This window comes from Betta splendens, chromosome 5 (assembly GCF_900634795.4).
Source record: "Betta splendens chromosome 5, fBetSpl5.4, whole genome shotgun sequence".
Lineage (NCBI taxonomy): Eukaryota > Metazoa > Chordata > Actinopteri > Anabantiformes > Osphronemidae > Betta > Betta splendens.
The window spans coordinates 1769551-1794199 of NC_040885.2; the positions used below are offsets into that span (position 1 = coordinate 1769551).

The following is a 24649-nucleotide window of genomic DNA, read 5'->3' on the forward strand; positions in this document are numbered from 1 at the left end:
AGAAAGAAGCAGTTATCAGGGGAGCAATGATGACATGACTCGGCATGAAAACTTATTTAAAACTTGCTGAGGCTGTTCTCTGATGCATTGATGCGCCAGTTTGAACTAGAGTTCTTGTTCTATTTATCCAGCTGGCAGCCCCAGAAGTCAAGGGTTGCATCAGTCAGAGTTCTGAAGTATTAAGTTCTGAAGTAGTAAGACGTGTTCTTTGCATGTGATTTGTGTTTTGTGATCAGATATTAGTCAAGTGCCGCTGAGCAAGGCATGCAACTTCCAGCTGCAGGAAGGGGCAGAACTATTCTGGGGGAAAAAATCATCAGTAAAAACATTGCGTGCATACTTTGTAATGCGGTTTTTTATTGCATAGCCGATTTATGAAGTTACATAACCAGATTGAAAATAAAAACTAGATGGGAATTCTAATCGGTTAATCTCCCAAATTTGAACATCATGTGGTGACAGAGCAGCTAAAATGATTTTAAAAACGTCAAGCCGTTATGTTGATTACTGGAACTTGAAAACGATGGACCAATATCGAAGAAAGGCCAAAAATAGCGCTGACATTAATCAGATAGCTGAAACAAATGTAATTATCTCACCTCCCTCTCGTCCAGAGTGGGCGTTCACTCAGGCATGCGCTTTCCGATTTTATTTTATTTTACCGCGACTCTAATGAGGTTTGGCTCTACGCTACGTGCAGCCATCAGAAACACGCACTATTGCACTAACAGCACATATTACACTTGTACATTTGAGACACTTCACATGTTTTTCATCGTTTAATCGTTATCTCCCGGTGACCTGAGATTAACGTCCTCATCATTTAATGGACGAGTGAGACCTCCTCCTCCTCCTCCTATCTGTGCTGCGTGGCGCCTCCTCCTCATTGGCTCATCCGCGGTGTCTGCGACGCAGCGTGTAGTTCCGCCCAGACTCACAGCGAAATACTAGTTGAGACAGAGGAAGCAGCGGACGAGAAGAACTGGGAATTGTGTACTTTCGTATACATTTAAGCGTTTTTTTATCTGTATAGTCGGTGGAGGATTGGCTGAAACCCAGCGGATACTCATTCAAGCGACGAGGTAGGTGCCTCGCGCTGACGTTTTCCCGTTTGTCACTTGCAGATGTGCCCGATGCCACAGGAGATTATCTCCGCTCGCTGGATTTCCCAACCTGTTCGTGTCGTCGGTTGGATTAACAGTGGGCAACCGTACAAGTGTTGTTGTACTATGAATCGACAACACGGTAATAAAAAAAATAAATATATAAATACACACCAGTGGAGCCGGCGTCCGTGTGAGCGCGAGTGGAGCGGCTCAGTTCGGAAAACTGCCTTTCAACTGAATTTAGTTCGCTGCTGCTCCTCTCGAAAGAGATGCGACATACCGTTTTTGTCTACGTCGTATCGCCGTTTTGTCATCGCACTGCGTGTTGGCATTACTTTACCTTCACTTACATCACGTAACGTAACATAACTTGGGGAATACGGTTTCTAATTCTACTAAACCGAGGCCTGTCACGATACGTTGGAGTATTAAACAACTAGAGACGTGTTAGCCGACTAGCATAACTGGACGGTACTATTACACCGGTTTAAACCGCATTTCGCGTTTAATTTACTTGTAGAACTACCTCCAATACATTTATATTCTACTCGTATAGTCCCGTGAGCAAGAGACCTTTAGTGAGCTAGAACAATAAAGCAAGGTGCCTTTATTTAAATAAGATGTTCCTTTTACATTAAAAAATGAATATTGCTTTTATCCTGATTGGGTTTTGGAGCAGGAAGGTAAAAATGCCCATAGTTGTGTGTCGACTGTGACCTGCGCGGTGTCACTGTGCGTGTTGGGTTGTTGGTGACATCCTTATTTCCAAACACTGCCTCTGTCTGGAGGTGGCAGATGCGTCATTGTCAGTCACAATGCTGACAGCGAGGAACCTGCAGGTGTTAACTCACATTATATACGACAATGTCACCGGTGGCCGTGCGAAGGTCACACAGGTGGGAGCGCGAGGTCATCTGGCGTTTCCCCTCACCAGGAATAGGCACTGGGCTATATTTATGAGGGGCAGAGAATGTTGATGTATAACAGTGTTATTGGAGTTAATACTGTTTTTATGGGGTCATAAAATAACATAAAACACCAGAAGGTCATTGTAACGTTTGAATCGAGTAGCACAGACACACTATCCCCATGTCATAACGTCCACTCCTATTTTAGTGCGTTGCTGATAAATTCTGGTAGTTTGCTTCTGGTAGTGTCATGTGGTCAGTTAGCCTTGAATGGAGTGTACACAACAAGCTACAACTCGGCATTTGTTGTCCCTAAAAACAGTGTTGCCAACGGCGCAGGACAGAAAAGCAGCAGATAATAAATTTAGCAGCTTTCTGATCAGATCAGTTAAGCAGACCTTTATTTTGACAACAGGAGCAAGAAGCAGAGCAGAGAGTCCTGTTGATTATTACAGCGGAAACCGGCTGCTTAACTAATGGAAGCCTTAAAAGTTGTTTATTAACTCCAACACTGTAGCTGGAATCCACAGGACCTTCCTCTGAGACTCCTTATTATTAAGGGGACAAATAAAACTTACCAGAGAGCAAACAAAGCCAGGAAAATGCAAAATATTTGTTCTTTAAGTTGAATTAATCCTGTAACATATTTTTTATATGTCAAGATCACGAAACATCCCTATTAGGGCGCCATCCAGCCTGGATTACAATTTACGCATGGTGTATTAGAAGGATTACTGAGCACATACAAGTGAGGAATGCTCCAGCGTAGAAGAGGATTTCTTGCGGGGATGAATGTCAGGGAATAACGCACAGTGGGGAGATTGAGACAGTAATTAAGCCACTATGCTGACAGTCAGTCCGAATGGTGTTCACTCACACCTAAGCATTACTGTGTCTATTGGTTTTCCAGCTCTGCAGGGCACAGCGAGGCCTGTGTCAGGCGCTTACATAACTGGGAATAGAAAGTCAGTTGTCAACAACACATCCTAGTCTTGTTTACAGGAGTTAGAGCTGACTGGTTTGTGGTCATTTGTTGCTATGACAGTCCTGTTAATGCTCTGTAGTGCGTCTGTTTGTCGCTCTGACCCAGTCTCCTGGAACTCTGCTGCTGCTCGCCTCTTCTGGTAACTCCGCTGCATCTGTAATTTAAGCTGCACCGAGTCTAGAGTTACAGCTCGAGCTTTGCGCAGCAGCTCCGGGCTTTTAAAGCGAAAACCTGCTGATGCATACACACCTCTGTTCCAGGTTAACCGCTTAAGTTTCCCTTGACCCCAACTCGAACAGCTCATAGGGAAAGCTGTCCAGTCATTTCGACGGCAGACACGTAAACGGAGGAGGACACGTAAACTTTTGGCGAAACAGATCAGGGGGGTTTGAGCCAGCGGCATCGTCCACACATTTTCTAACACCCTTCTCCACTGGCTCACACCTCTGCTGAAAGTGCTCTTTCTGTCTCCATCCGTTGTCTTGATCAGCATCACCCATAACATCAGCAGGTGGCGATGAGCTGAGGCAGAGCACAGGTGGTAAGCTTGTTGATCCAAATTGTTGGACACAGGCCAAGCCCGGCCTTTGGGTGCCCCCCAGTGTTCCTCTCTGCTGCTGTTTTAAGATAGTGTACTTTCATAAACCTCATATTTTCCCTAACTGCTGACATCGCTTTGCATCAGCTCTCACTTTTCTGCAATAGCCGTCTGTGGATTTCCTCCTATTGCTTTATGTAACTGCATCCACAAAGAACGACTCCTCTGTTTGTGTATTTTTCTGAATTTTCTTTCTTTCCTGAATTTCTTTCTTTTCTCTTTTCCTTAGGTTCACACAGGCATGAATACAAATAACCCACGCACACTCGGCACACTAGGATGCCTTAACTAGGATGCACTTAAACGTGGAGACGGCGGTGTGTCACGATAGGCTGCACGCAGCCTGAATTATTTTATTCCCTGCTCGATTTAATCATCGAGGGAACACCCTGGAAAGTTAAACACTTGAGTCGGTGTTACTGTGACAGAGCAAATGGCAGATACAGAGCCCTAGTGGCTTAAACATCCACCCCCTCAGGCTGGGTTCCTGCTAGGAGCTGTTAAATCCAAGCAGGGCCGATAAGCGAAGCGCCCGTGGTCAATAGCTGCACTTTGACGTGGAAGGATTAAGTCCCTGGTTAGTCTGTGTGCAGCTCACAGCGACTGGTGCATTGATGATATTTATGAGACCGAAATAATTGTCACTGCCTTTTAGCGAGTCATTTAATGTCTTGTTATGGAAAACAAGGAGGCACGTTCTTGTGAGACAAAGGGAATGTCTTAATGTAAGTAATGATCAGACGTCTCATTCGATTATAGTGGCGCCACCAGCAGAGCAGAGGATGGCACAAGGTGGTGGTGGTGGTGGGGGGGGGCACGGTTACCAAGGACACCGCCGTCCTCCAGGGGTGTGCAACAGAAGGCGCTGGGGGACTCATGTCTGTGTTGTTCTGGGAGGTTAAGTTGTCAGTCATCAGTCATTGTGACAGCCAAGCTGGCCACGTGGATGACTCTATTAACCGAGGCCGAGTTCCTCTCAGGCATCTACTTACATTCACAGTCACATGATGACACGCTGTCGTAATTGGAGGCATCCTTGTATGTGCAGAGGCCTCGAAATACATGCTCCCGTGTCTCTGAGCCAGGCTACACAGATGGTGGTGCTGCTGCCTTCACGGCTGCCCTGTGGCCGCTCCCATCACGGTCTACAGGTCCTGCTGAGCCTCCAGCAGGACTCCGCTGCTCTGGAACTCGGCCCGCTCACATCCGTCAGCCTGAATCAAGGACACACGCGACTTCACCATCGTACTTGTCCTTCGTTGTGCTGTTTGGGACAGTGAGCGTGGCGGTGGAGATCCTCGCAGACTGAGCGTCAGCTAGCCTAGCTTAGCATTGCGTTGTAGACAGGCCTGATCATTCAACCTTGTTTAAAGCCAGTTACAGGAGATGTAGTACATTCATCAGAGATGCAGCGTAGTTTGGCGCTTCCCTTAGCAGTGATATGTTTCCCCTCCGTTGCTTCCTTTGAGTGAGACCTGTTCAGTCCTAGTGTGCATTGATTTATCGATATCTGTCATGTGGAAGTGCTGTCTGAATTGCTATGCTCTCCCTGATCTATTTATCACCGCCTGGAAGCGATTTACACAGCAACACACAGTTATGTTGCTGTAAAAGTAGGTGAAACAGTGACAGAAGCATCTTCAGCAGCATCTTCAGCAGCTGTATCCTAAAGCAGGTACTTCTCTAGCGGTAGACGAGACCTGGGGGATCTTTGGGCCATTTTTCCTCTCAGAACCCATTCAGCTCAGACATGTTCCTGGGATGCGCGTGTGATCATCTCTCTCAAGGTCATTTAAAGGCATCTTCATTAGAATAGAGTTCTTTGGCCATAAAGGTGGGCTGTGTGTCTCGTGTATTGGATTTATTTTAATGTTTGGGGTCATTGTCATGCTGCAACAGCTCACATACAAAATTTATAACTGCTGCATGGACTTTACAGTTTGTCGTCACTGCAACAGTGGAAAATATTGCTTTGGCTCTCTGTGTATTATCGCAGTAAATTTACCAAAGTCATAGAAGATATGAGGAATAATTCGCTGAACCATAGCGCAGCACTTAGGAACCCAGTCGGCTGTCCTCTGGTGATCTTCCAGGCTGTGCACGTCTTCTGGTATGAGGTGATGCATGCCAGCAGATATGCAGTAATAAATCAATACAGCCAGATGCTGCACTTTAATCTCCTAAGACCATTAAGTGTCCCCTCAAGCAATAATGTAATTCTTTAAAAGCCCTCCAAGTCCAATGAACGGGGTCCTGCAGGAGCCGAGAGGTGTGGGATTGTATATAAAGCATGTGTTGCTGCGCGGGTGTTGGCGTTTGGCAGGCGAGACGGTGCGGTGGCTGCTGCGCCCCGGTGGGTATCTCCCCCTCACACATTCAAGGGAGGAACATTTGCTTCAGGATTTCTCCACTAAAAGTGTGAACTGATTTAATTGAACAAGGGCGACGTCTGCACGGAGAGTGAATGTCAGAATTTCATGGACAAGGTCACAAGTCTCAGCCCACGCACGAGCGCCTGTCTGTTGCCTGGTGTGTGTGTGTGTGTGTGTGTGTGTGTGTGTGTGTGTGTGTGTGTGTGTGTGTGTGTGTGTGTGTGTGTGTGTGTGTGTGTGTGTGTGTGTGTGTGTGTGTGTGTGTGTGTGTGTGTGTGTGTGTGTGTGTGTGTGTGTCCGTGTCCTGTCCAGGAACAGGCCCTGCTAAATTTTTATCACTTTGCCCATTATGCGTTAAAACTGGCCTGAGGCTCAGAATATTAAATGTGGTAGTGACTGAGTCACTCTTAACATCTGATGTTCCCAAATGGGGATGAGTCAATTATAATTATGCTGTATTTAGCATTTCTTTGGCCATAGTGAACCTTGAAAGATCACACAAGGAGGTTGGGATTTATTTATTTCTCTTTATTGACTTAAAATAGATTCTCTGGTGGCCTGAGTGACATGTTTTATTTCTTTTTATATTTACTTTCTCAAAGCACATAGAGCCGGTGTCTTAAGCTGACTTACAAGTAAAGAGTTGGGTGTTGTTTCACATTTTTAGGTGATATTTCGGACAAGAATAGACCGTTGTTATAGAATCATCAAAAAAAAGGCATCAGAGGTTCGTCTGATCCATGTTTTGTTGGGGAAAAAAGACCTGTCAGCTTGTATCAGGGGAATCATAAAAGCTGTAAGGATGATGATGGAGCCTCAGGAGAGCAAGCTGTCAGTTAATGAAGTCGACACAGAAGCACGGGGAGGCGTGTAAATGTGCGTGTGATCGAGCTGGTCATGGTGCTTGCTCCTCTGGACGTGATTGCTGACAGCATCAGCAGGGGATGTTCTGCGCTATAGGTCAAAGAGAACAAAAGCGTTCACTTCAGACCAGATTTCCTCCTTTGACTCATCCCGTGACTCCGCGGGCTGAAAAATACTCAGCAATCCCTTTTTTATCGTCGTTGTTGTTATTGACATGGAGGTGAGGGCTAAAATGGCAAACAAATTGATTTTTCTCCAAGTCTCTTAGCGAACGGCTAGTGTTAGAGCGGCGTCCTCATCACAGTTCCTTAGCTTTACTCTGGCATGGAGCTGGAAACACCGCCTTGGCTTGGGTTCGACTAGTTGTCGGGTAAAGAAATATCCAGTGGCATACTGTATGTATAATGAGCCTGGTGAAACACTGACTGAAGACCGCACCCCAGTTGAGAACATACTAACTTGTGTACCAGTGTGATGGGAGCTGTCATTAGAATAATTTGGTTCCCAGAGAACTCAGACAAGCAGATGCACTCCTGACTGTGAATGAGGAGATAAGCAGTGTTCCACACTGAACACAGAGCCATCTTTGGATGGAGTCCAATGCGATGCGTCCTTTTGAAGTCGTCACTTCGGCGCTCTAGGGGGCGGCTACTATAATATTATAGTTAATTTGGATAGTAATTGTCATTTTCTCACCCCAGGTAAACGGTTCTACAAATAAAGAAAATGGTAAATGTATCTAAAACTTTATTAGTTACACCTGCAGTCAAATTCAATTCAGTACAGCAAGACTGCCATGAATTCATCCTTTACAACAATTTATTGTGTTTTTAAAATGAAGCTGTCAGAAAGATGAATATTCTACCACATGTTTATTATTGCAGCATTGCATTAGAATGATATATATATTCATTAGATTAGAAGATGATTGTAATGTTTTAGCGACCATATATACAATCTGTGAGCTGTACTGGCTTTAACTGGACTTTATAAGGTTACCTAATGAAGTGGCTAAATGACTTGTTTCCATTAGTCTAGTTGCCAAGACACCCCAGTGACTGGTTACTGGTCATGTACAAATAAAGGGTCACCATTAAACAATGGATCAGTGTAAAATTACTGTATAAGGGGGTAATGAGTGGTGGAGACAGTAATACACATTTATTACTCTACTTCAAACTAAAGCGTACTCTTAGTTATTTACTACTTTGCACAGCTGACTGTCAAACAGGCTTCCATCTATGCTGTTCACCTTTCCCACTGCAGAAGGTGACAGTGGTCACAACATTTAATGATTTCAGCTGTCACTATTGCGGCGTTCATTTCGGCCGAGTCAGCGTTTCCATAGATACATGGGCAGGTTAATATGAGGTCATCGTGGCGACGTTCACCTTGGCGTGCCTGGCGCCAGACGGGCCACAGTCCGAGCACGGCCATGACCAGAAAGATGGAGACAGTGGGTAAATCTGTGGTCCCGGTTGCCATGGTGACGACCAGGAAAAGACTAATTGAGGGAACTAAATCGGAGGCCAGCCACACAGCTGGGCTCTCTGTCATCCATCATGCAGCCTAGGCTTCCCGACTTCCCAAGGTGACATGGACATGGGTAGAACGGGGATAACATGCACAATGAGGAAGAGAATGTCAGCGGAAGATAGAAAAAGGTGGGGAGGGAATGAGGGGATATGTTCATTGATTACTCCACCGTGTGCTGACATCTAGCAGCAGCAGCTACAGGGCTCCGTGTTGTTGTCAGATACATGAAATGTCTTTAAGAAGACGTTTGACACAAGCCTCAGCTCCTCTTTAAGGTAACACAGTCCTAGAGGAAGATGTCTGAGACAGTAGTGTCTATAGGGAGTGAGGAGAGGGAGGGATGCTAAATGAGTTATCCACTCAGATGGACAGATTCAATAAACCTGTGTCAGAATTTGAAACCTCCAGTGTCCCAGAAGCAGCACTGAAGGGAAGCTGTAGTGAAGCCTGACCTTTTGTTGTGTGGAAAGGGCCTCGTGGTTTCATTCTAAAACCTCTTGTTCGGCTGTCTTCCCCTAGCGCAGCCCCCACGTCCCTTATAGCGCGGTATGATATTTAGAGTTGTGGCCGGCATCCACGTCCTGTGCAGGGAAACGAACCTGAAGGGAGCCGGCATTAAGTCGAAGGGATGAGTGAAATGGAATCTAGCGACAAACAGGACAGGGATTCGTTCCACATCAATAACCCTCTCAAGTGCGTCAGCATCCTCAGCCATGCTATCGGCAGCACATGAGAAAACCCCTGCAAATGGAACTTCTTCCAGTTACGCATTTCGCTGATCTGAGACTCGTGCTTGTTGTGGTTTCACTTTAAAACTACCGCTTATTCCCCCTGCCTGGCGTCTTTCCCTTGGGGCCGGCCCAGCTCAAAATAAACATCTGCAACGAGCTTCGTCTCTATGGCAACAGCTACACGGGCTGAATGGTAGAGCACATAGGAGTAGGTAGGATGTTGCCGGCTGGCGCCTAATGTGATCTGGAGTCCTCTCAGGTGACTAAATACAAGACTAGGAGCCAATAGATCTGCTAGAGCCCCTGGGGGACATGTGTGCTTTGAGATGGACACTAAAGGTAGTAGTAGAGGACAGTGGAGGGGCAGGGATGCTTGGTGTTGCTCTTGGGTGACCTGTTACGGGCAGACTGTTGGTTTTAAGCCCACCCTGACCCAGTCTCCCTCATTACTTCGCCTTAGCTTTCTGGCTGGAACTGATGTGGCCTTTGCCTCCCTCCCCGTTTCTGTGACACCCTGAGGAAGTGTTGGATTGATCCAGGCCAACACGTTCAATCCTCTCAAGCATGCAGAGTATTTGTTTTCCTTTTTTTCTTCGTTCACTTGTCTAAATATTATTTTGTCCGACCATTGAGCCGGATTTGTCAACAGGGATTTCGACGGGTATGTTTTCACTCCCCATGCCGGTGGCTTAGTACCTTCAACACTCAATTTTTCTGCATTCTCCTTCCCAGTTTTATGTAATTTGACAATTGTGCTCAGTTGCACCCATCTGCTTCTCTCGTTTCCGGCAACGTGCAATCTGCCAGAGCAGAATGATGTCTGACTTGATGCATGCGCCAACGAGCATCTGTCTGATTAGACCTCTGTCAGGCAACTGGTGGATGAAACTGCATGTTACAAACATTGTTGGATAGTTGCTTGCAGGATTCATCACTAATTAACCCTAAAGGTTATTCATTACACACACCTCAAGGTCATCAGGGGGTTGGAGGAGTTATACTTGCTCCTCCTTTTGAGATCTGATAAACGCGGTCCACTTGTTTAGGCCTTGTTGCAATGTGTCGCAGGCTGCTTTGGCTTCGTTATCCAGCTATAAGTGTTGACCTAGAAGAATCAGGGGCTCCATCTGCTGTTACCTGAAATGTGAGCCTACTTCTTGGGTACAGCCAAGTAATTCAATGCCACTTCCTGTCCTCACCTTGTGGAAACAGACAAGGCCGAAGAGGTATTATTTCAGGGAAAGCGGGGGAGGGTGTTTATTTGTTCTTGTTCAATAATTATGTGCCCAGACAAATGGCTGGTTTTAAGGGGGAAACAAAGAAAATCAATCAAAGAGCTTCTTGTAAACAATGTTTGATCTATGTGTGTGTGACATTGTTAGCAAGCCACCTGTGGACTGAAAGCCTGACCTTTCCTTGATAACTAAAGGAGAAAGCACCCACCGTGCCAAATGCCAAAAATGTCTTGGCTCTATATGTGGGTTTTTGGCATGAAAAGGTAAATAAGTAAAATAATAAATGTTTGCCAATAAGCATGAATTTTGTCTTTTGTCTTTTGTTTCCATTCGAACAGAGCAGTTTACATTGACCAGACAGCGAGATGGATGAGCTGCAGGATGTACAGCTGACCGAAATCAAACCACTGCTGACCAACAAGGTGAGTGGTGGTGGGAATAGGAGGGTAACCAGCTGTTAAGTGAGCGATGCAGTTGTGCATCTGAACACACACAATATCACTTGAGTGTTTTTCCTTTAAAAGTGAGTGAGCAGCCTATGTGGAACTGCAGGCATGTATATGCTAATACACCAGGCAGGCAAGCTACAGTCTTCATCAAAGTGAATTATTTATATCTGCTTGACTGAAAAAACAGAAAAGAAACGAGACAACAAGGCAGCAAGTTGGGAAAATGTATGTTACAAAGAGAATGAGTCAGGCGAGTAGACGAAAAAGGGGGCACATATCATAAATGTGGGAGAAGACAGTTACACGCGAGTGAAGGCAGATCAAAGGAGAAGTCGGATGAGGTCCCTTTGTTTGCAGGAGCTTGAAAGATTTCAGCAAGTGGCAGCTAAAATAGGACGTGTGAAGGAACAAAAAGGCACCACGGCAGATCAGAGCTGTTTCCATCCTCATCCCTGGGCTTCATCCGAACAGCTGATTAGCTCATTAGGAGAGGGGGTGCATCGTTTTGTTCTCCTCCAGGCGCCTGGGGGAGACTGGGACTGGCAAACGGTCACAGGGGTGGTGCCTCACAGGAACAGGATGGGATCACGTCTGAGGGGATTACGTCACTTCAGTGGTGGGTCTGAAAAATAGGCAGCAGAAGATGTGTTGTGCGAGGTGACAAGATAAGGGAATAACATCATAAAAAGACTGAATGAAGGACACTGGCACTGTCCTCTCACGCCACCTAGTGGCCAACGTGTTAAAAAGACAATCCAGGAGTCTTATGAGCAGACGATGATGTCATGATAAAAATTAATAATCATAGTTTTTCTAGTTAGCTTGAACACACAGAATATGAACAATTACACCGATGATGGCTGACAATAATTAGTAACCATGACGACGGTAAAGACCATGGTGTCAGTTTAAAATCCAATAAAATGTGCTGGTGTTAATGCATTTGTAGTTGGTTCCTAAGTGCAACATACTGACAACGAGAAGCGATAAAGAAGCGGAGCCTAAACAAGTTCAGCTGTGTAGATTAAATCTGCAAATGCTATAAAGTAAACATCGCTCTACTCATGCCAAAGTGTTATGTCAGCAGATCACAGACCTGTATGACTGTGAAACCTGAGCTTATGTTTTCTTGTCACTATGTTGTAGTTAATTTATCGTTTAAACAGAAGCAACTTTTTCCACTGCCTTCCTGTGTTTTCATCATTTTTAACGGTAGGTCTGATTAATCCATTATAGGCTAAAGACTTGTTTTTACCTTCATTTATGAGTAACTATTCTGGTGGGAATAGGAAAGCGGGAGCTTTCTAGCTGCCATCTGCCTCTGGTCCATCACTGAATCCCATAAGAATCTATTCTCCTGCCCAGTTCCAACTTTTTTGCCTCACCACATGGCAGCCTCCCGCTGTCTGATCAAAGGCCTTCTCAGACAACACACTGTATGGTCCCTAACTTATTTTCCACTCGACAAGTAATTGAATTTTTATTGTGCGTTTTGCAGATTCACGGTAAGGTCTATTTTAGGTCTATTTTTGAAGGAAAATGCTGGAACAGTAAGATCCATCATGTGAGCTCCTTGTAACACAAACCCCACTGGGCGAGAGCAGGTGTAAGAGTACACCCTGGGCAGGTCGACAGCCTATCACAGTAACACCTACGGCAACTTAGAGGTACCAGGAAGGCACCTCCACTGAAGCACAAAATATAAGCAGCATAACACATAAAGTCAGACCCACCAGATTGGCTCTATTTGTTTATTCATGCATTCCTGAAGCAGTATATATGTTAAAACACATGCACTGCAGTCCTATTAATCGACAATGAATTTGTCTAAAGTTCAGTAGCATTAATAATCTTCCCCTTTTGTTTTTTTACAGAATGCACGCAACTTTCAAGACTTCGACTGCCAGGTGAGTGGTGCTCTATGGTCCAGTCTAAAAAGCACTGTTGCGCCACGTTGAGGGGGTCATTTTGGAAGAGACTGGGACATGGCCACATTATAACTGATGAAATCATTTAAGTCCTTGTATGTACATACTAGAATAGCTGTGTTAAAAAGTAGTTTAGAGTTTTAGACTAGAAATTTGCAGGTTGTTTACAGAACATTCAAGGTTAAACTAGTATCATCAGACTGTGTTCATTCCAAAACTGCTGTTCAGTGGCAACAGCTTTAGGTTGTTTTGGTTTCCTGCCATAATTCTTCAGATCTAGGTAGATCTTTGTAATTTTTACATAGATTTGTAATGCATTTAATGTCATGTTTGTGAACCGAGGAGTTAGTTTAGACCTAAAAAGAAGCTTTAGACGTTAACTTGGTGTGAGTCATTTCTAATACAAAGGAATAAGGGAATACATGATTGAGTATGTGATTGGAGATGTTCTTGATTTCATTTTATTTGATGGATGGATAATAGATGGATAGATTAAAAAGTTAGGGCCGAGGTCTCAGAGTCTGAAGGAACTTACCACTGCCAAGTATGGTTTTAGCTGTAGTCTGCTCTTTTACATGGTAAAAGATGATCTTTTATCATTAAAGAAAAGCAGGTACTGGCCCTGAGCATGCAGTTATCCTTACCTCTGCTTCCAATGCTTTTTACAGAGAGAGAAACTGCAGACTCTCTGCCTTCTCTCCTCCTATAAGGAGGTGAGACTTCCCATAGGCAAGCACTGTGGCGGTAAAGGGTTAAAGCTTTCATCCCACTCTCATTTTCTGCAGTCACGCCTTCTTCAGCATCCCATCAGAGCTAAATATAGCTGCTGCAGGCAGGGGAGGACAGCAAGCATGTTAGCTGGAGCAGACGTTCTTCCCAACATCCATCCTTCTCTGCTTTTTCATCAATACATGCAGGCAGATACACTCATCTGCCTAGTTTAACAAGTCTCCCCCTTTCATCATCTATTGGTTCTGCAGTCATACTTAAATATTTTGGCACCAGCGGCATCAGAGCAGGGTGTGTATGACCTCATTATCATGGCGGCCATTTTGATCTTCCACAGTCACACTCAGGGTTCACCGGCGGCTGAAACATTACTTCCGTGGGGACATTTTCTATAAAGCTGGACTCTTTTGTGACACGTCAGGGTTATGGTCATTTTGCTGTGCACATTTGCTTCACTAACACAGGTTTTGTTTCTTGGGACAAGGTATAAAAAATTGAAATGTTTGCTGGAGTAATGGTCTGTTACTAAATGAGGCACACTGGTAGAGCTTTCTTTCTGAAATTATACCTTAGTGAATGCAAGAAAATGTGTTGTGTTAAGTAGTACACATGTAACAGTCTGCCCACACACAGTAAGAGACATTGTCTGCAGATGTCTCAGTGAGCCAGTGTCATGGAGGGGGGGAGGGGTCCCCACTGTTGCAGCATCACTTTGAGCAGCTGCGATGACATTCCAGCCGCTGGAGGACGAATCCAGCTGCCCAGGTTGCTCGTGCTGAAGCTCCCATAGGCGGCTGACAGGTACTGCATCAGCCCTGTACGGCTGCACGAGGAGGGCAGCGTGGTAGTGGGAGTAGGGGGGGGTCACACAGCAGGGTGTGGTGTGGAAGATGTGCGTCAGCCTCCTCCACCCACGAGACCGGCTGCGTGTTCATGTAAGAACACTAAGATGCTCCCTGGGCTGGGAAACCGCTGACCGTGCATGTTGGAATAGCACATTTCTGGTTTGTTGATGTTTGCTGAGCTATGCGAAATGTGAATGCAAAGACCAGAACCTTTGGTCATCAACTGCCAGGGAATTTATTCTTAAACTTCACTGGCTCAACAAGCCCAGCAGGGGGCGCCATAAGCCTGTGTATCGATCAGAAGCCTGTGGTTGCGTGTTTATGCCTTTTCAGTTCACTGTATGTTTGTTGTTGTCAGATATATGTTGTACGTATCAATTAATACATTAATACACGAGGATGCTTGCATGTGTAAATGAATCTTTAAATTGAGTCGGTGCCAATGCAAAGTTGGACAATGTACCATTGTAAACCTTAGTCTTCTGTAACTGACACAGTGTACATCATCGCACTGAACTATTATGTTGGTAAGTCATCAATAAATTGACTTGTGGTGTGTATTAATACACGACTGAAAATCATTAGCATACTTTAAATTTCTGTTCTACTCCGTTTATTAAGTCCATATGAAGTGGACCCATGCCAGTGGCGCCCTCTGTGGGTTCGGACGGGAACGACGGAGCAGCCGTTGACAACCAAACCTGATTGTCTAACCAGTGCTCCGATCCCACCACTGTGGGCTGTCTGCGTTTGTCCCATTGGTTGCCTCTCGCACAAAGATGCGATGCCCTGCACTGCCAGCATTGATGCCGATGGCAGAGCACAGCTCAATATCTGTGGGGATTTCACGTGACTCAGCACTAGGTTTAAAAAAAGAGATTCCTGTACGGGTCAGTTGAACGTCTCGCTGCCCTTTTTTTTCGCCTTTTAAAAGTAATGAGCTGTTTGTTCGTCTGTATTTGAGTGTTGCAGTTGTAAGATCCCCGTCCGTCCGTCAGATTTTACTCCGTGCGGCTCCTCGTGATGAGCGGCCATTTTGCTGATGCAGTAAACAGCAGAGTGTAGTCCATCAAAGTCAGCCTCCCTTCCTCCCCTCCTCCCCTCCTCCCCTCCTCCCCTTTGCTTTATCAGTATCGTGCTGCGACGTCATCGGACCGCTCACTTTCCTGGACTGCATCCTTTCCTCCCCATCACCCTTGTTCCAATGCACCCACCCATCTTTTCCTCCCACTCGTGCCCCTCCTCCCCGCATTCTCCTGGAAGGCCCGCCCTCTCCCTCCACCCACCTGACCTTGCGCAGTCCAATTAGACGCACCGGTGGCTGGCTGTACGAACGCGCTGTGACTACCAAGCGCAAACTGCAGTCTCACTCCTCCCCCTCTGTCTCTTTTTCCTGCTCTCTTTCCCACCTCTTGTCTCCGTCTTGCACTTGTTCTCGCTGCAGCTTATCCAACCCCCACTCCTCTGCCTCCACTCGGACCGTTTCCCCGTCTCCTCCTCACTCCCGCTCCTGTGTCTTTCTCGTCCCTCTCTTGTCGCTGCTCCTCGACCCGCCTCACCCTGCATCCATCCCTCCCTACTTACCACCATCTACTCCCTCCTCCTTCAATCTTCAGACCTGCCCAGCGCACGCTCACACATAGCATAACACATTACCGTCCTGCGTGGGGAAAACATGTCAGCTGTTCTGGACCTGGACCAGATTGCATGCTCTGGGAATGAAGTGGTGAGTGACAAATGCATGATGCCTGTTTTGACACACCTGGCTGTGTCCTTGCAGCAGACGGGGGGTTGTTGTTTAGATTAGAAGAAGGTTTGTGTTTGTGTGTGTGTGTGTGTGTGTGTGGTTTTCCCAGAGACAGGGTGACACCAGCTGACCCCGGCAGGGATAAGCTAGTGGGGGTCTTTCCTGGCTTGCTGGTCGCCACCTTTGGCAGGACGACTAGAGCTCTGCTCTGTTTGTCTCCGGGCAGCTGTTGGTGTCTGTTGAGCATTTATTGAATGTGTGCGTTTGCGTCTACAGGTCGAGCCATGTTGATGTATGCAGTGGTACATTTTAATGTCAAAAATCAATAATAAATCCCAAATGCCTGTAAATGATCTGTACATGCCCCAGGCGGAGGATGTGTGCATGTCTTCCAGTTACTGGATCTATACAGGTTCATGTCATGGGCATGTTTGTGTGTATGTGTTTATTTGTGCTGCCAAACCTGTAGCGGTGCATGTTTTTCCAGCCATAGGTGGTTTACAGGTCAGACACACTCTGGTGGTAATAAAAGCCACTAAAGCGGTCGCTCCCTGTCCTGCACAGACCTTGAGTTTGTAGTTTCAGCTGATTGTGTGTGTCGCCCAGATTGGCATGAACCTGAATCATCTCACAGAAGCACATACTGTACACAATAACAGCCGTGTGTGTGTGTGTGTGTGTGTGTGTACACTAAAGTCATATACAGGCTGCTGCTCTTGAAGGCAATTGATGCCGTTCCTGGCAGGAAAACAGTCAGGGAGGACTGAGAAGTGAGCGATTACAGAAGGACCGGCGTGACACAGTGCTCTCACTGCTTTTTCCACCTCACCCCCACCTCCCTCACACTCCTCCCCTCTGGGTTCCCAACTTGTTTCCTCTCCCCTGGCAGGCATCTGAAGTCCCCTTTTCTCAAAGCACAGCCCTCTACTCAGTATTCCTGTCTCACAAGCCCCCCAGAGCAGCCACACACTGTCCTTTTTCAGCCACCAGCCTCCACGAGTGTACCACTAAGGGACAAAGTTGGTGCCATCTCAGTGCCCCCCCACCCCCACCCATCCCTGTCTGGGCTAGCAGCCCCACCCCGCGCCTGTTTTCTTCCCAAGCCTCCGGGTGTGCACGTACATACTCCTGTGTGTTTGTGCGCGCGATGAGGCGGGGCTTCCAGATCAATACGGCTTTTAAAGCCGGAGCTAAATGGGCAGATAAAAGCCTCGCTCCTCCACGGCTCTTTTGATTCAAACCACAGGGCAACAAACACGATATGAGGAACTGAGGCGACGTGTCCCCTCTGTTTCAAGGCACACCCTTTTGTTAGGAGTCCTGGGCTCCTCCTGTCTTCCTTCTTTCCTTCTGCGACTCCGTCCCCGCTTCCTTTCATGCTCCACTTCCTCCGATCCGCTCTCTCATTCCTGCTATCTCATCGCCCTTCCTTATTTTCCTCCCCAAGTTCCTGTCACGCTTTCCTTTTGTGTGACTAGTTGTGCGCACACGTCGCCGTCCTGGCACTAGACGCACATGACAGAAGGCTGGCGTTGAGTGTCCTTGACTCCGTCCTTCTCCAGCACGCGACCTCGAGCCGCGGAAGTTTTCCTCTCCATCTATAACAGGTTGCGGCCCGGCCTGCCAGGCTAAATGTGCCAAATGATTTCATTACCTGTGAGGAGGCCCGAGGTCTCCAGTCAGCACGGTGGATGGTTGTGGCTTTATTAAATCTGTCCGATAGCGCGCGGCCGCATGCGCACGCTGTGTTTGCCGTCGCGTTTCATGCTTAGCTTCCGCCTACACTTGCGCTGCCGCGTCCGCTGCACATTGCAGATGGACGTCGCTGCAGCCCCGTCCTCGTGAATCAAGCCCCCGTCTCCTCCCAAGCAGTTGTCACACGCGTCCATCGGCCAAATGGAGTGGTGAGAAGCCGGCGAGGGCGGCAGCAGAATGTACAGTCAGAGGAGCGGCCCCTCGTGTCTGTGAGAGGCTGTTTGTGTCTGTCATACAGCCAGGCTGCTTGCTTTCATTATTGATGACCACTGGGCCTTGAGGCTGCGCTCACTCTAAGGGGCACACGCGTGTCCACATTAACATAGCTGCGTCATGTGCATGTCAACCCTGGAAAGTGTGAATGCCGCCGTGTTTGAGAGCGAGAGAGAGGTAGATGCAGTGATTCTCAGGACTGTCAAGAAATCTGTCTTCTCTTTGACTAAATGTTCCGCTTTTGTTTTAAGTCTGCTTAAATTACCTTTAAGCCCTTCACTCTTTGTTTTAGTAGAAACACTGGGCTTCCTCGTGCTCAATGGAGGAAAAGCAGTTGCTGCACATAGCTGCTGTTAGGTCTTTCATTTTAAACGGGTTCATGCAAAGCCATTCATCAAATGGGGTGACTGGCGTTTCTGCACCGTCATACTTGCACAGACTCGGAGTTCGGAGCTCATGGATGAAAACACTGTTTTCCTTGGTGAATGAGCTGTTTCCAAAACAACCCATTCTCCGCTTTGTTTGTCCCAGGGCACAGGGGAGGTGTGGGGGAGACAGGAGCCGCCTGCCTCGCATCCTAATCTGAGATGTTTTGGTGGTCACTGCGTGTTTTTTAGGGCTGATGCGTGTCCTGGATCCCACAGTTGTTTTGTTGAAGCAACATTGAAGCTTTTGCAAAGATTGAACAATTTCAGTCTTTATTCACATATGCTTCATCTACACTACTACCGTAATTAATATGGCATAAGTAAATGAATAATAATATATTGAGTCTTAAGACAATATAATGATAAACAGAGCACAATGTTTCAAAACAAATGTAATTAGCTGGAGTTTTGTCATGAATATAAATGAATGAGTTTATCTATGTATCTATCATGATACTAGTTTTGTACTGTAGCTCATTCATTAACCTCAGAATACTATTATTACTATGTACATGCCTACTTGACAAGACTTGACAAAGCCACGCAGGCTTTGTTTGAATGGTCAGATCAACAGTCCGCTCTTCTTTCCTCCGTGGCTGCAGGAGCATGACATCGAGACCCCCCACGGCGTTCTTCACGTGACGATGAGAGGCGTCCCCAAGGGCAACAGACCCGTCATCCTCACCTACCACGACATCGGCCTCAACCGTGAGTCAGCCCGAAATAAACCCACCGCGCCCTGCGCGATGCTGAGTGTCATTAGCCCGTCCTCCTGCGCTCACATCATGGGTCTGTCCTCTCTAGACAAATCGTGCTTCAACACCCTGTTCAACTACGAGGACATGCAGGAGATCACGCAGCACTTTGCAGTGGTCCACGTGGACGCACCGGGCCAGCAGGAGGGTGCCCCTCCCTTCCCAAGCGGGTGGGTGTCACTAGCACATTTGCTTACTTTCATTTTTTCTCAATCTTATATCTTACGTGTCTTTATCTTGTCAACAGCTACCGCTACCCCACTATGGACGAGCTGGCTGAAATGCTGCCCTCTGTGATGACTCAGCTCAAGTCAGTGGCCGCCCCATTGATCAGTAATGGCAATGTGCATTAACTCTCTTTTCCTCCAGTGCCACCGTAACAGCTGCTTCCTTTTCAGGGTTAACAGTGTGATTGGTATCGGCGTGGGAGCGGGAGCTTACATCCTCAGCCGCTTTGCAGTAAGTCCGCGCGAGCACCAGCCCTATTATTCCTAGGCCTTTTCCTCCTCTGTCTCGCCTGTAGTAATTAAAGGTTTTCAGGCCACGCAGCTCGTCACGGCGAACATTAAAGCCCGCAATCAGGCCCACACGGGGCACCAGGTTGCTCTGCACTCGCTCCCCAGACGAGTACTGAATAACAGTACACGGCCCCTACTTGGACCGAGGCGTCTTGTTTCCACACGCGCGGTGCAGTGGAGCTAAAAGAAGCGCATCTGTGTACAGTAGAGCAGAAAGTTCTAGAAATGACAAGGAGGATGGAGAGAGCCATGAAAGATAAATAATGAAGGACGGAAGGATAGTTTCTTAGCAGCAAAAAGGGTAGATGTGGGGATTAAGACTCCGCAGAGGGTCGACTTTAGAATTAAGGAGAAAAATTTGAATCTGAAATGCTTTGCTTTTGGAACAAAATATGGCTGCACTTGAATCATAGATATATTTGTAGCTGCTATTACTTTAGAGCATTTAAAAGCCACATTCTCTTACCAGTAGTGGTGACAAATTCTGTATTTGTGCTTACACATCTCCTTATATAGATCTTCTTGATGTTACTTTAATCTGTTTCACTCAAATCAAACTGCAGCATTCAGCAGGAAACACAATACAAAATGACGTGTGTGACGCCAAGCATACTGTCTGTTGTCATTGAACGAGCCTGTGTGCTTTCCTTTCCTAGCTGAACAACCCCACCCTGGTGGAGGGGCTGGTTCTGATCAACGTCGACCCATGTGCTGAAGGGTGGATTGACTGGGCAGCTTCCAAGGTCAGTGTTACTGTCACATCAATACCCTTAGAAAGTCCAGACTCTGATCTGAAACTGCAGGAAATACTCAAATCATGATCTGAGCGAGTGATCAGAGATCAGTTTGAAGTTATTCAGAGCCGAACCGAGTCAGGGGCTCTAATCCTTTAATTGAATTATACCTGCTGTTTTAGGATTAAGCTCATGTCAGGCTTAATGAAATCTGATTTGACAGAACGGATTACAGAGGTCTGTCATTTTATTGGTTTGACGTGTATCAGCTCCTAAAGTAATAACAGTGAAGTCTGTGTCTGTCTGTGTCTAACATCCACCTGTTGTCTCCCTCCTGTGCGAAGCTGTCTGGATGGACCAGTAATTTGGTGGATATTGTCATGGCTCACCACTTCAGCACTGTAGGTTCCGTTTCCACTGTATTACTCACTGATTCAGGGTTTTTGACTTTGTTCATTGACTGTGACACAGTAAAAGAATCTCCAGAGGCTTTTCTTAATTTCCCTTGATAACTTTACTTCACTGAGTTCGAGACATTTAATAATTATTCTATTTCTGTCTTGCTGGATACACCACATGCCAGATAGCAGCATGTAGATTACAGCCTTAGTTTAAAGGCAAACCTTATGTGCAGAGCTCTCAGCCAATGCTTACTTGCACCTTATTGTGTACTCTGCCTTTTGGATTTGGATCAGATGAACTCTTTTCCTTTCACCAGGATGAGCTCACAGAGAACCAGGAGCTGATCCAGACCTACCGTCTTCACATTGCCCAAGACATTAACCAGGACAACCTGGCCCTCTTCTGTGGCTCCTACCAATAGTATGATACACTCAATTACTTCATTTCCACTAACATCAACTGAATCGTGTCAGTTGTAATGAAGTTGTTTCTCCCTGACAGTCGTCGGGACCTGGAGATCGAGCGGCCAATTGTGGGTCTGAATGAGGACACAGTCAACACACTGACGTAGGTTTTGAGGCCGGGTAGACACAAATAAGCGCACCACCAGTTCGCTGTTTTACGTCACATGTTCTCAAACAGGTGCCCTGCTTTGCTGGTGGTCGGTGACACGTCGCCCGCTGTGGATGCAGTGGTGAGTTACACTTCAGTTGACGACCTGTCACTTAAAAATAATAAGTGGTATCTGTTGCATATGTAATAATTCCTCATGTAATTAGAAATCCTGATGTTTTAGGTGGAGTGCAATTCCAGGTTAAATCCAACCAAGACCACCCTGCTAAAGGTGATTTGGTGATCATTGCAAAGCAAATGCGTGATTCATCACATTCAAGGAGAGGTGTATTAATGAGTCTGCTGATATTCCTTAGATGGCTGATTGTGGAGGTTTGCCCCAGGTTGTGCAGGTGGGTCCGCTATTTTAAAACACTCTGCGCTTTCCTTGCGTGTATTTTTTCTGACCTTTTATTTTGTATGATCACAGCCAGGGAAGCTCGCTGAGGCCTTCAAGTACTTTGTTCAGGGGATGGGCTACAGTAAGTAGACGCACACACACTATTTGAGAGGATAAACAGAAGATGTGAGTTTACAGACTGGTTCACACTGCTTCAGTAGTCAGTGTCCACAGGGCGTTTGCAGACGTGCGACAGTCAGCGTCGACGTGTGACGTGTTTGTGGTCAAGGTTTGCCTGTGTTCATTACCAAATTTCCTATTGATGTGTGAGTGTTTTCACTCGCGCTTCCCCCTTGCGCTCCTGCAACACCCACCTGTGGGTTCTGGGCAGCAGTCAGCAGTCTGGTGCCGGCCCGGTCCCAGGAAAGCGGCCCGTGTGGAGGCTAACAGCGTTTTCTCTCTGCCCTTTGCAGTGTGTGGCACCCACAGCCCTCAGTAGGTGAGGCGCACACGCTTGTAGCATGACTTAAATGACAGCAGCGCTCAGGTCCGCTGCAGTAAATCATTTCCTGTTCAGAGTGGGCGTTAAAAAAAACAACTACTGGTGTGCTTTTCTTTTGTACCCAGAACTGTTTAATGATGCGGTCTGTGCATACTTAAACAGGCCTCCAGGTTTTGACAGTCATTCATCTACAATAAAAGCATTTCTGAGAACAAAGACACTTGCAGCACACGAAGCTTGTTCTGTGGATGGATGAAGTCATCAAGTGTGTTTACTTGCTCTGGCCACACAGATGACACCTGTCTGTCTCTGTGTGTCTCTCTTTGCGCTCCTTCTCCTGTTCCCCACCTCTCCGCTGGGAGCGGCACCCGCGGGTGCAGCTGCTGCGTCAGTGCCTCGGTGCTGCTCTAAAGGCCAGCGAGCCCCCTGTTGAGTAAATGCCACCGCCGGATTAGAACTGATTAAAAGGAATATTTTCACACAGAGAATGTGTGGAAAGTCTTATCACCTCAGCATGTTTCCGAAAGCTGCTTTTCCCTCATTAACGCCTTGACAGCGTGCGAAATGCCAAAGCGAAAGAATGCGAGGCGTAGAAAGTGGTGTTTACAGTCCATGATGTCTCACCTGTTGTTGATCAGCTGCCACCAGGTTGAAACTAAATCTAGCTACATGTTAAATATTAAATATTTGTCTCTTTCTCTCCCTCTTGATTCATTGCACATAGTTCCCTACGTTCTCCTCAGTCACCTGAGCAACGAATCAGGTACCAGGGTCTTGAGCCGCTGCCAGATTAGAGGGCCTTGAACCCGATGGCCTTGTGACACTTTATAGAGAATGTCATTGTATGCAAAAATGGCCCGGGGATCAAAGGGGCCTCACATGCCTGTTACACACAGTGAGGCTGTTTCTGCATACTCCGACACACGTCCATCCCCCTGTAGGACTTTACTTTCTCCCATTAGCATGGATTCTGTGCTCTATTTTATTTTTATTGCATGATCTGATGCCGTTGCTTCCTGTCAGTTGAGTTGAGTTGATTTCAAAAGCTGTGTTGTACTGGATTGCTTTTCGTCAGTGGGCACCAATTTTTCTTTTGTCACACATTTATTATCTTTTCGTTCCGTCTCCTCATTCGAGGCACACTTGCATGGTAAGCACTTCTGCTGTTGTTCCATCCAGCCACGCAAGGGCGCCGCCTGCGCCGACTCGAGCGCCTGAGAGCTGCGCGACCGGAATATTAATGCGGCCTGTCTGTTTCAGTGCCGTCAGCAGGGATGACTCGCCTGACTCGCTCGCGCACCACCTCCTCCTCCAGCATCACCTCCATGGACAGCAGCCGCAGCCGTGGCAACCTGAACAGCCTGCTGGAGGGCAGCGCCACCGGGGTCCTGGACGGCCAGGCCAGACCCCAGACCATGGAGGTCTCCTGCTAAGCCCCACCCCACCCTCTGCCGCCCTCCCTTATAGTAACTTATGTGCCCTTTGCCCCTCTTTTTCTGCTACTGAACACCAGTATTGTAATGTAGTTCTGTAACGAACTATGTGGTTAGAAAGGAGGATGTAATAAATATATTAACAGATGCATATTATCAAATATTATATTGAAGTCACATTCCTACCAGAAACCATAACTACGTTCACAAGTTCAAACAATATTATTGACTTTCATCCAATCTCACCCTTGTGTATTTATTTTTTTTCATCTCATACTTGGTTTTAAATGTGTTCTCACCCACTGTACGAATCCTTTCATTTTTAGATTAATTTAGTTGAACTGTTTTTACAGTATTAACTCATTCTGACCTCGACATGGACGTCGATTGTGAGTCACTGTGTTTTTTGTCTAGTTTTTGTTGTCCACCTTGCTGCAGTGCAACTTGTGTGTGTAGAGAAAACACTTATTACTGTAGCTGCAGAAGTAGGATCGCATCGAGATTAAAACGTGATGCAGCACACAGACAAATCACTGCACATTGTAGCACACTGTAATAAACTAAATGAATGCAGTGCTTCTTTTGTAGCGCTGCAGCGAGCGCCAGTGGGTTAACTGTCCCTCCACATTTGTCCTGTTTGGTTTCTTTTTATAATTGAACTCACCGTCTCCTCTTTGTTTCTGCTCTGTGTCGATGTTGTTGCTCAGCGTGATGGATTCTGATGTGAAAAGTGTGGAGCCCTTGTCTTTGAAGGGCTCGGTGGTGCTTCTCACGGTCTGCTGATGCAACTCATTTCTATTACTACTGAATAAAGCTACAACATGGGAACACGTCTGCTGACTGAACTGCTGTTACCTGGTGGGGTCAAGTCCTTTGAGTGAATGCAAGGGAAAGTGCCATTTTTACATGCAGTGAGTTCTTGAA

The 24649-nt window shown here is 46.6% G+C and overlaps 1 protein-coding gene and 1 long non-coding RNA gene across 5 annotated transcripts; one reads left to right on the forward strand and one right to left on the reverse strand.

The window, feature by feature from the left end:
• The first annotated feature begins 915 nt into the window (after nt 1–915).
• Nucleotides 916–24553, forward strand: ndrg3a (ndrg family member 3a). 4 transcript variants are annotated; one of them, XM_029150080.2, is made up of 17 exons: nt 916–1082; nt 10679–10757; nt 12659–12691; nt 19032–19137; nt 19234–19354; nt 19432–19494; nt 19583–19643; nt 20359–20445; nt 20781–20837; nt 21155–21258; nt 21340–21405; nt 21481–21532; nt 21635–21682; nt 21768–21803; nt 21881–21932; nt 23017–23055; nt 23553–24553. In XM_029150080.2, the coding sequence occupies exons 2-17, from the start codon at nt 10701–10703 to the stop codon at nt 23723–23725; spliced, it is 1155 nt and encodes a 384-aa protein (XP_029005913.1). In that variant the 5' UTR covers nt 916–1082; nt 10679–10700; the 3' UTR covers nt 23726–24553. The 4 variants fall into 4 exon arrangements, with proteins under 4 accessions (XP_029005913.1, XP_029005911.1, XP_029005914.1 ...); XM_029150078.2 differs by having other exon boundaries at nt 917–1082; nt 10674–10757; XM_029150081.3 differs by lacking the exon at nt 23017–23055 and having other exon boundaries at nt 917–1082; nt 10674–10757.
• On the reverse strand, nt 990–1532 carry LOC114855171 (uncharacterized). The gene is made up of 2 exons (XR_003785888.2): nt 1278–1532; nt 990–1173 (listed from the first exon to the last, which is right to left on the reverse strand). It is a non-coding gene; the product is annotated as an uncharacterized LOC114855171 (long non-coding RNA).
• Nucleotides 24554–24649: the final 96 nt, after the last annotated feature.

What these genes read in the sequence shown, in the direction of transcription:
- ndrg3a (XM_029150080.2), top strand. Translation starts at nt 10,701, where the DNA reads ATGGATGAGCTGCAGGATGTACAGCTGACCGAAATCAAACCACTGCTG. An exon ending in TTGACTGGGCAGCTTCCAAG is followed by an intron (nt 20,446 to 20,780) that starts GTCAGTGTTACT and finishes TCCTGTGCGAAG; the next exon opens with CTGTCTGGATGGACCAGTAA. An exon ending in GTTTGCCCCAGGTTGTGCAG is followed by an intron (nt 21,804 to 21,880) that starts GTGGGTCCGCTA and finishes GTATGATCACAG; the next exon opens with CCAGGGAAGCTCGCTGAGGC.